The sequence below is a fragment of the Canis lupus genome, chromosome 16 (assembly GCF_011100685.1).
Source record: "Canis lupus familiaris isolate Mischka breed German Shepherd chromosome 16, alternate assembly UU_Cfam_GSD_1.0, whole genome shotgun sequence".
NCBI classification, from domain to species: domain Eukaryota; kingdom Metazoa; phylum Chordata; class Mammalia; order Carnivora; family Canidae; genus Canis; species Canis lupus.
This window is the reverse complement of record NC_049237.1, coordinates 13,422,979-13,433,970: the sequence shown is the minus strand read 5'-3', so window position 1 is coordinate 13,433,970 and position 10,992 is coordinate 13,422,979. Positions and strand designations below refer to the sequence as shown.

The 10,992-nt window shown below is 53.2% G+C and overlaps 1 protein-coding gene across 15 annotated transcripts; it reads right to left on the bottom strand.

Moving 5' to 3' along the window:
• Window positions 1–71: 71 nt before the first annotated feature.
• On the bottom strand, window positions 72–8,256 carry ZNF672 (zinc finger protein 672). Of its 15 annotated transcripts, XM_038559489.1 has the most exons (5): window positions 7,423–7,890; window positions 4,921–4,977; window positions 4,055–4,149; window positions 2,742–2,797; window positions 72–2,644 (listed from the first exon to the last, which is right to left on the bottom strand). In XM_038559489.1, the coding sequence occupies exon 5, from the start codon at window positions 2,384–2,386 to the stop codon at window positions 1,025–1,027; it is 1,362 nt and encodes a 453-aa protein (XP_038415417.1). In that variant the 5' UTR covers window positions 2,387–2,644; window positions 2,742–2,797; window positions 4,055–4,149; window positions 4,921–4,977; window positions 7,423–7,890; the 3' UTR covers window positions 72–1,024. The 15 variants fall into 15 exon arrangements, with proteins under 15 accessions (XP_038415417.1, XP_038415426.1, XP_038415419.1 ...); XM_038559498.1 differs by lacking the exons at window positions 2,742–2,797; window positions 7,423–7,890 and adding an exon at window positions 7,908–8,256 and having other exon boundaries at window positions 4,921–4,943; XM_038559491.1 differs by lacking the exons at window positions 2,742–2,797; window positions 7,423–7,890 and adding an exon at window positions 7,908–8,253 and having other exon boundaries at window positions 72–2,507.
• Between the last annotated feature and the right edge of the window lie 2,736 nt (window positions 8,257–10,992).

Below are 10,992 nucleotides of genomic sequence, written 5' to 3'. Positions count from 1 at the left end.
TGAATACCTTAGGATCACTCCTAAGTGTGCCAAGACAGCGGCCTCAGCTTTGATAAAGGAGGATCTTGGCATCTGGAACCCAAACAATCTTTATTTCTCCAGCCATAAGCAAAAAAAAAAAAAAAAAAAAAAAAAAATCGCTGGTCAATTCAGACTTTCTGCACTGTTGGCTCCATGTAGCTCAGTTCCCCATGGCTCCAAGTTTGATTTGGAAAGCCCACTCTGAAAGCTCCACTTGGCAGTACTCTGCTTTATGGACCCCATGGGGTCTCAGTTCAGGTCCCAAAGTTAATGTCCCTAGCTGCAGAATATTGCCCGGAGAGGCACTCTGATCTGGACACCGTGATCATGTCTGACCCATGGGGCAGGTGGGTACTTTGCTGAGGGCTCCTGTCTACTGTCATGGTAGGTAGGCTTTCTCCCACAGGCTGCATACTTCTGGCATGAGATCTTTCACTGAAATGAGCGATCCCATCATCTGCCTACAAATCCCATCCCTCAGAGCCCAGGGAGAAAGCGGCAAAGAGACTGTCAAGTAGAACCAAGAGGCAAGATGACCACAAGGTGGGTGGGCTGTCGCTGTAGCCACATCTGTGGTCACTACCTGAAGAGGTAGGACGACAAAAGTCCCCAGGAAGAAGAGCGAGAGGAGGCCCAGGCTGGAAAAAGGGGCTGGGACAAGAGAAGATCCAGCACAGGTGGGAAGAGAGGAAAGAAACATCTGAGGGCACAGTGGCGGCAGCCGGCTTCTACGGGCCCTGGCTCTCTTCCCAAGCTCCCTGCATCCACAGCTGGGGTGGGGTGGGGGGGTGGGGTGGGGGAGCAGGAAGGATGTGGGCAGGAAGAGCTGGCAAGGCAAAGAGCGGGGGTACTGTGGCAGGGTTACCAGCGGGGGCGTGGGAAGGCCGCGGGCAGCCACGGTGACCTCGCGCGGACCTCCACCTGCCGGGTGCCCCACTATCGCTGTGCCAGTGCTTCAGTCCCTGCCCAGCCGCCTCCCAAGACGCTTCTCAGCAGGTGTCCCTCAACTAGGACACCAGAGGCCAGGCTTTTCCTGCTCTGCCTGCCTGGCGAAGAGGACTGCGGCTGCTGCGGTGGCTTGGGTGGCAGCGCCGGCGGCTTGTGCCCGAGCGTGGGCCCGCTGGTGCTGGGACAGCGAACGGCTGTGGCTGAAACACTTGCCACACTCGGCGCACTCGGCCGGCCGCTCACCCAGGTGGGTCTTGCGGTGCAGTGCCAGCTTGGAGCCCACGCTGAAGGCCTTGCCGCACTCGGGGCACTTGTGGGGCTTGTGGCCGGCGTGGTTGCGCCGGTGCACGTTGAGGTTGGACACGCATGTGAATCGTCTGCCGCACAGCTCACAACGGTAGGGCCTCTCGCCCGTGTGCGTGCGCCGGTGCTTGGTGAGGTCGGAGCGGTCGCTGAAGCGGCGGCCGCACTCGGCACACGGGAAGGGCCTCTCGCCCGTGTGGATGCGCTGGTGCACCGCGAGGTCGGAGCGCTGCCCAAAGCCCTTGCCGCACGTGGGGCACGCGTGCGGCCGCTCTCCCTGGTGGCTGCGCTGGTGGCGCACCAGGGTGGAGCTTTCGCTGAAGCGGCGCCCGCAGTCCCCGCACGCGAACGGCTTCTCCCCCGTGTGCGTCCGCTGGTGGCGCACCAGCGTGGCGCTCTCCTGGAAGCCCTTTCCGCACTCGGGGCACGCGAAGGGCCTCTCCCCCGAGTGCGTGTGCAGGTGCCGCGCTAGTGTGGAGCTCTTGCCGAAGCTCTTCCCGCACACACCGCACTGGTGCGTGGCCGGCGCGGGCGGAGGCCCTGCGGACTCGCTGGGGCTCGGGGCCGCGCGGCCGCGGCTCCGTGGCTCCGTGTGGCTGCCGAAGGCCCGTGGGCCCTGCGCGCCGCGGAGGGGCGGGGGGCCGGGCACGGCGGGCAGGGCCCACGGGTGCGCCCGCGCCTGGTGGGACCGCAGCGCGCTCTGCCGGAAGGCGCGGGCGCACAGGGGACAGCGGCGCGGCCGCTCGGGGGGGTGCCAGCGGCGCCAGTGCAGCAGCAGAGCCGGGTGGTGTGGGAAGCGGCGGCCGCAGGCGCGGCAAGCGCGGGAGCTGCGCCGCCGGTGCGCGCCCTGGTGCAGGTCGAGGCGGCCGCTGTGGCGGAAGCTCTGGCCGCACTCACCGCAGACGTAGAGTGTCTGGCCTGCGTGGGCGCGCCGGTGGGCGCGCAGGTCGGCCGCCGAGGCACAGCGCTCGCCGCAGTCTAGGCAGCGGTAGCAGCCGTCGACGCCGTGGGCGCGCTCGTGGCGCAGCAACACCGAGCTGTAGCGGAAGCTCTTGCCGCACCCACTGCACATGTAGGGCCTTCCTGCCGCCGCCGCCTCTGATCCCGCGAGCATGGCGAGGTCTGGGCCGGGGCGCCCTCGGGATGCAGGCTGGGGCCAGGCTGGCCGGGAAAGGTGCCTCTCCCACTCCGGGGTCCACCTCCTCCAACTGCGTGTTACTCGGTTTTCTGAAAGCCTGCAAAGGGGGTGGCAGAGGGAGGAACGGGAGGCCTGGGAAGCTGGCTGGCAGACACCAGGTTCCTTCTCTTGTGGGCAGGCTCTGCAGCTTTTTCTCGGGTGGGCTGCAGCCAGCTTCACCCTTCACTCAGAGCCCTACAGGGAGAAAGTCGCTGTCAGCCACAGTAACAGCTGCAACAGCTACACCTTGGGGAATGGAGAGACCCCAGGGTCCCTGTCTCTTGTAACTTACTTGGCCAGGCCGTCTCCGGATTGCATTCTCCGAGAGGAGACAAAGCCATAGGACTCCTAGAATATGGGGAGGGGGGCACTCATGCAACCAGGAAGGGCAAGAGGGATTCAGAGAGAGAGGGAGGGGATGAGGAATAGCCAGCCTGTTTTGTGTCAGTAGATCGGAGGTCGCGGCCTGGAGATGCACTAGGAAACACCAATGGGGGAGGGGCAATGAGAAGGCCCTTGGGGGATCCCTGGGTGGCGCAGCGGTTTGGCGCCTGCCTTTGGCCCAAGGCGCGATCCTGGAGACCCGGGATCGAATCCCACATCAGGCTCCCGGTGCATGGAGCCTGCTTCTCCCTCTGCCTGTGTCTCTGCCCCCCCGCCCCCTGACTACCATAAATATTAAAAAAAAAATTAAAAAAAAAAAAAAAAAAAAAGAAGGCCCTTGGGCCTACATGATAGCAACACTTTCCTCTGTGATTCTGGTTTCCTAAGTCCCCAGTGTGAACCCAGCCAGGCCTGGGCTGGAAGGACAAGGAGGGTACCTGTGCAGAAGCAGCAGTCTGGGCAAAAGTCTTCAGAGAGGACTGGGGCCCGGGTAAGGGATGGTTATCTGAGAAACCCCAAAGTACTGCACCTTTGCTTTGGACAGCACCTGATAAATAAGCACTCCACGTCAAAGTTCCCTGGCTTTGCCTTGAGAAAGCAACTCAGGACTCAGGAAAGAGGCAGAAAGGAACATGAATCATCCACAAAGAACAATATTGAAAGTTAATGGCATTATCCTAGGAGCGCTTTTCCCATCTTCAGGAAACATGGGGAGAAGGAAGGAGCATTCCTTCCTAATTCTCAGGTCATCCCAGTTGTTTATAAACATTCTCCAGTCTTTTTTCAATGCCCAGCAATCGGAGAATCCAGACTAGCAGAGAAGCTCCATTATGGAGACGGACTCTGATCTGCTGCCCTGTTTATCTCTGATGTTATCCCTATAGCTTTCTGACAGGTTGGTCCAGGTAGCTGTCTGGGGGCAGGCTCAGCCTTTCTGTACAGAACCTCCCGCAGGCCCCATCACTGACTGTTCTCCTTGAGGCCCATGGGTTGGTCCCAGCTAAATTCAGTGAAGATTAGGTATAGCTTCTATAAAATATATATATAGGCTGTGTCACTCAACAGGTCAGGGAGAGGAAGCAAACAAAATGGTCAGCATTTTCTTATTGGCAGATAGAAACATCCTAAATACTCAGCTCTAATACTCAGCTCTAAATACTCATCCTAAATACAACACCCCATAAATGGGATCCATTGAAAAAAGCCTTGAAAGCCACAAACCTCAGCTCTGCAGTTTCTGCTCCCTCCACGATGGGCAGGAGTGGCCACTACAGGATGTTCTCTTCTCATGCCTTTGTAACAGGATGTTCTGTACACTGCAGAGATGAAGTAAGAGGGACAACATGAATTTACATTGAGCAAAGGGGACAGAGGCAGGGAGAGATAGAAGAGGGGAGTATTTCCTGGAGGGAAAAGGGTATTGCCTTAAAGGACATTTTCAAATATAAAAAACTAAAGAATATCATGAATCACCCCCTCACCTAAGCATCTACCTACATTTTGTTATTGTTTCATCTGTCACACTCCTCCTCTCCCACACTCCCTCTCTTTTTTTTTTTTTTTTTTTGGTCTGCAGTGTTTTAAATCCTAGACACCTTATTCACAGATACGAGATTAAGCAAAAGCTACAAGCAGGGGAACGAGTCCCTCTGCAGACCCAAAAGCAGTCTTTAAAGGGAGCCCATCCTTCCAGAGGGAACTTTCGGCCCAGACACTGATTCTAGACTGTCAGTTCAAAAGAGTGGTTGCCCTCCTGTGAATAAAACCTTCCCTCAGGATTCAAGTGTTTGATCCAAATGCTAAAGAGAGCAATGTGCATACTAGTGAGGGCTCCACATCACTTGGGGGTCTCCAGGGACCATGGAGACCTCTCAGGCCAAGTTTCTGGGAAACCACCCTCTGTCTCCCAGGGCACATGCCCAAGGAAGATAAGACAAATGCACAAACAAAAACATGCCTACAAAAATGGCATTTACACAAAGATACAATTTCCCCCCATTACAAATGTTAGGGAAGACAGACCCTGATCTAGGGGCAGATTTGGTAACTGAGTGCCAGAGTACAGCCCTCAGGTCTCTCTTGTGTACCTCACTCCATGATGTAGTTTGCCCTGGAAGCAAAAGGGTCTGTGAATGGGAGGAAATCTGAAAGAAAAAAAAAAAAAAATATATATATATATATATATATATTATGGTACAAAAAAATTCTAGACTATCCTAGACACTTTCCCAACTGAGAGTCTTCAAGCTGTTATATATTCATTTTAAGTAAAAAAGTAAGTACAGAAGGAAACAATAAGTACCAGGGCTTGGAAAGAGGGAAGAAGGTAATTATGAGTGAGTTGGTAAAAAGTCCTAATAGTTCAATACTTTAAAATATTTTAGAAAAAATATAATATTTTAGTACTTTTCAAGCATTTAATACTTACAAATATTTGCAAATATTACATGTGTAATTAATAAACAGGTACTAAGATAAGCTAATGGAAAAATTAACATTCACAATTGATTAAAAATAAACTTCTGAATTTTATATATCACTTTATTTTTTTGGTTATTTCTTAATAGATGTTGCAGGTATTTCATGCCATATCTAACATATTACAGATTAGAGATGTGTTATAATTCATCCGGATTTAGTACATTATCTAACAATCTACTATGAGAACATCTTAGTTCTTTTCCTTCTGAGTTGTATCCTTCGGTTAATACAAAGATTTTCTTCTCTGGTTATCTGTTCTGCTGGGCCAATATTTCTGGGGCAGGATGAAGAGACAAGCGATCCTCCTTCTTGAAGCCAGAGCTGGGTAAAACTGGTACAGGAAGTGGGGCTGAGGGCTGTCCCAGCTGTACTGTCCACTACAGAAGCCATGAGCCATATGTGACTGAGCGCTTGAAATGTGGCTGGTCCAAATTGAGATGTGCTGTAAGGATTACATACACTCCTGATTCCAAAGATTTAGTATGAAAAAAGAATGCAAACTACCTCGTGAATATTGTTTAATGTTGTATGTTGAAATGATAATATTTTGGATATATTGGGTTAAATGAAATGTATTAGTAAAATTAACTGCCTACTTTGGGACTGTTCCACTTCTAGTTCCACTTGTAAAGCCCCTTTCTCTCTTTATCCAGGGCTCTGCTACAGTCACCCCTCCTCACAGAAGCTCTGCTGAGCAACTCCATAACCCACAGCCCCATCCCCTTACTTTGCCTTTATTCTGAATAATCAATGAAAGTAACAAGAAAGTGATTCTCATACATCCTAGGAAGGTTTCAGCCCCTTTTCTAGGTAGGGAGGATGGAATCTAGAGCACCAGAATGGCTACTCCTTGCTTTCTCTTCTTCCATAACAGAAACAAGGTCCAGTACTTCAAAAGAAGTTGCCCCTTTCAGCTTCAGATTCAGTCCGACAAGTTTTCGGAAGTGCTGCTTCCCATCCCAAGTGCCCAAGCCTGATCATGATCCAGATACACTCTTTTGGAAGTTTTGCCTTCACAGAGCTTTTCCTGTGCACTGGAAAGTGTGAAGAAGATAGGGATCTTCGGCAGGGATAGAACATATATAGTAGGATAGTCTATTCCCTAGGTTCCTTTGACACTTGCCCAAAACTGCAACCCACAGAGGGCAAAGCATCACAGAACTGGGATGCGGGAAGGCGTTTTACACCTTTTCTGGGCCTAGCAAGAAGTTGGGCACATGGATGGCACTCAGTGCTTTTAAAAAATACGTTAATTTGGAAATAATTCTTTCAAAAGTTAGGTTACAGGAGGAGGAGGCCTCTCTCCAGTCATCGTATCCTCCCTAGCCCTATCTGATACTGCACATACTGCCAAGTAGTCTGCTTTGGTTTACTGAAATGGAACTGCCAACATCCATGAAAGAACCACAGAGGCAGTTCCTCCTTACTAGCTGTGTGACCTTGGACAGGGGACTTCAGGTGCCTGGGAAAACTCAGGAAAGGAAGCTATCCTAACGTTTCATATGAAAATAAGGTTTAGGAGCGCCTGGGCGGCTCAGTCGTTAAGCCTCTGCTTTCTGCTCAGGTCATGATCCCAGGGTCCTGGGATGGAGCCCCGCATCCGGCTCCCTGTTCAGCGGGAAGGCTGCTCCTCCCCTGCTTGTGCGCTATCGCCCCAGCGCTGTCTGTGTCAAATAAAATAAGAAAGAAAGAAGAAAGAAAGAAGAAAGGAAGAAAGGAAGAAAGGAAGAAAGAAAAGAAAGAAAGAAAAGAAAAGAGGAAAGGAAAGGAAAGGAAAGGAAAGGAAAGGAAAGGAGGTTAAAATAGGAGTTTTTAGGTTTTGCCCTGCTCAAGACAGTTCCTCTGAGGAGGGACCCTGAATACGAGTTCTGACTCCTACACCCCCCCCCCCCCCCCCCGCGCCCCGGCCAAGGATTCTAAACGTTCTGCAAGAGTTTTGAAGTCCTTCCCCGACCCCCAAGGAACCCTTCTCCGCACGGTTGGAGAGCGTGGGCATTCCGTAGCCGCAGGCCACACCCCGGGAGCTGTCGGAGCCAGCGTGGAAGCTGATTACTCAGTTTCAGGCTAGTCGGTGGGGACTTAACCCGCAAGTGCACAAAGCGGCTCACCGAAGGAGGAACGCCGCACCTGGGTAGGTCGCGGCGCAGCCAATCCCGGGCGCCTCGGTCTACTTTCGTCACGAGTTGCTAGGCGGGTTCTCCTTGGGCGAAACTTGCAGCCCGGGGTCCTCCCGCAGCTCCTCGCCCCAGGCGCCGGCCTACCCTGGGGGCTGGACAGGGCAGCAAAAACGTAGCGAGGAGCGGGGGCGCCGACGGAGCCTGGTGCTGACACTGCCCTCCGGATCCGCCTCGGCCTGGCCAGGTCCGCGTCGCCGGGCCGCCGGCCCCGAAGGTCACCGGGAGAGGCCGGCAAGGCCGGGCGGCCGCGGGCGCAGCAGACCAATGGCGCGTGCCGCACACCCGCCGTCACTCGTTGCCGGGGCCGCGCTCCCGACAGCGGCAGACGCCAGCCGCCCGTAGCGAGGGGACACGACGACAGTTGGGGGTCGCCGCCCCGCGCCAACCCTGCTCCCCCAGCCCCTTGGTCCCCTCACCGGTCGCCGACTGGCTCCTTGGACACCGCGCAGCCCCCACTCAGCCGGCTCGCCGCCCCCGCCTCCCGGATCGCGGGACTGGGGCGTCGGAGGAAGGCGCAGGCGGAGCGCGCGGCCGCCGAGTGGGGCAGCTGGGAGGCGCCTCGAGATAGGGAGTCCCGCGTCCCCGGCTGACCAGTCGTCGGCCTCCTGCGGGCGGCGTCACCGGTTGCAGGGACGTGTATCTAGAAGGCCTCAGAGCCCCCAGCCCCGGGCGGAATCCCAGCGAGGGGACGGGGCTAGCCCTGGGAGCCAAGCTCCGCCTCCCTCCCCGACAAGGCTCCGCCTTCTTCCCACGCTTAGCCAATCTCTGCCTTCCCTTCCGTCCGCCCGCCCCCCGGGCTGCTCCCGTCCAATCAGAGGAAGGGGCGCGCAGTGTGGTTCGGCAGGCGAGGAGTGCGGGTTCCCGGGCTGCTCTTGCCGCTGCTCGCGCCCCGGGTCCTCGCTCCTGCTGCCCCCCTCCACCCTGGGTATCGGGTTCCTGGCGTGGAGTAGCCGCGGGGTCCGCCCGACCAAATCGTCCCAGTGTAAGTTAGTGACTTTTCGTACCGCGAGGCCACACTCGGCACCCATTATCGCGCTTAATGCTCGCCACAGCCCTGCCAAGGAGGCTCCCACCAATTAATGACCCACCCAGGGGCGCACTGCCAGAGTGGAGGAGGGGAGGTCCTGCGCTGCTTTGCAGCCGCCTCTTCAACAACTGCTCGGCAGAGCTCCCCGTCCAAATGTCGAGGCTTCAGTGTCTTCCACTGCGAGATGCAAGTGCTGAGCGCTGCTTTCCGGAGATACGGTTGGTACCCTACTGATCATCTGGAACAGACTCCACAGGATGGCTCTCGGGATCATTCTTCACCTGCTCTAATCTTCCTTCCGAGGACACTTAGCACTGCCATGCTGCTACCTATCGAGAGCGTCTGTCCCTCTGCTCAGGAGTCCCCTAAATCACCGTCCATTCAAACTCCTCAAGTCCTACCCCGTGACTCAGCATGGAATGCTCCTCTGCTTTCAACTCTAACTTAAAAAAAAAAAAAAAAGTTTAGTCAGGTGCCATTTCCACCAATCTATGCTGGAATGCAGCTTTCCACCCTCACTGTGGAACCCTCTACACGTGGTGCAGTCAGAGGATGGCTGTCACCTCTGCAGTTAAAGGACAGGGCTTGTCTTACTCATAAGCCATGCCTGAAGCCTGAGCACCACACATCACAGGTGCTCAATGAGTGTTTGCTGGTCCACCTGTGAATATGATGTAAGGAGTTCAGGGGTGGCAGCAGCAGGCAAGGAACCAAAAAACGGAACCAGGATGCAGGCCTGGGGTGATGATGGCCTGAACCAGGAAGGGATGGATTTGGAGAAGTAGAAAAGGAAAACATGCTTGTAAAGTTCCATATACAGATAAGGTAATGCTATGCAGGATCATTCCAAAGCCCTTCAGGCCTGAAGAATGGATTAATTAGGACATCTCTGGACTCACTGTTCAGCATTGATATGTGACACGTAGGCCAATTCCAGAGGAGTGATTAGGATACTGATAAATACATTATATAATTGAAAGGGCTGGGAAACATGTTCATGATGACTGTACACAAAATTTGACAGAGTGTCATGTGAAAGAGGTCTGGATTAGACAACTTTTTTTCTTTAAGATTTTATTTGAGAGAGAGCATGAGCACGAGTGTGGGGGAGGGGCAGAAGGAGAGGGAAGAAGTAGACTCCCTAAGTGGGGCTCCCTATGTGGAGGCTCCATCCCAGGACCCTAGGATCATGTCCTAAGCTGAAGGCACTTAACTGACTGAGCCACCCAGGTGCCCTGACAACTTTTTTTTTTTTTTTAAGATTTTATTTATTTATGAGAGAGAGAGAGAGAGAGAGAGAGGGCACAAAGACACAGGCAGAGGGAGAAGCAGGCTCCATGCAGGAAGCCCAATGTGGGACTCGATCCCAGGACTCCAGGATCACGCCCTGGGCTGAAGGCAGGCGCTAAACTGCTGAGCTACACAGGGATCCCAACTTTTTTTTTTTTTTAATTTTTTTTTTATTTATTTATGATAGGCACACAGTGAAAGAGAGAGAGGCAGAGACACAGGCAGAGGGAGAAGCAGGCTCCATGCACCGGGAGCCCGATGTGGGATTCGATCCCGGGTCTCCAGGATCGCGCCCTGGGCCAAAGGCAGGCGCCAAACCGCTGCGCCACCCAGGGATCCCCCAACTTTTTTTTTTAAACAACTTTCTTTTGTGTGGCTATGGAGGAAAGAACTCAATGGAGAGAAAATGCAGGGAGGTGGATTTTTGTTCCCTGTGGGAGTCATTACAGAGGGGGATAATAATTGGAGCATGAATACTGAGCTTAGTGAAATAAAGAAGGTCAAGATGAAGTTATGTGCGTATTTGTCAGTTTGAAAATATTTGATCTAGATGGTTGCCTTTCACTACAAATCTCCATCATTAAATGACAACTCCCAGTATGGTCTTGTAAATATTCAAGATATTTATGGAGGATCTACTATATGCCAAGTAATCTTCCAGTCATTGGGGGATACATCTCTGAAGTGCCAGATGAATCTCCCTAAAGTAAGCTCTGAGTGTGTCATCCTACCACTCAAAAACTGTTAAATTCTATATTACCCATCAAATGAAGTCTACTCTTCTAGTGTAACATCAAGATCTTTTCCCTCCTGTTCCAACCTGTCTTTTTAGCCTGTTCTCTTCAAGCCTCCACTAAACAAGATCACTGCTCACCTACCTACATTTCTCTCATATATATTCCATATATCTGGAATATACTCTTACTCCTCCACCTTTCTTTATCTGCCAAAGTTCTGCTTATCCTTCACAACTCTCTTTAAATGCCAATCCACTTCAAAGTGAAAAACATATTTCTGGGGATCCCTGGATGGCTTAGCGGTTTGGCGTCTTCCTTTGGCCCAGGGCGTGATCCTGGAGTCCTGGGGTCGAGTCCCACATCGGGCTCCTTGCATGGAGCCTGCTTCTGCCTTCTGCCTCTTTCTCTCTCTCTCTCTTTCTGCCTCTCATGAATAAGTGAATAAAA

Coding starts and splice junctions, on each gene's coding strand:
- ZNF672 (XM_038559498.1), bottom strand. CDS start 2,386: ATGCTCGCGGGATCAGAGGCGGCGGCGGCAGGAAGGCCCTACATGTGC.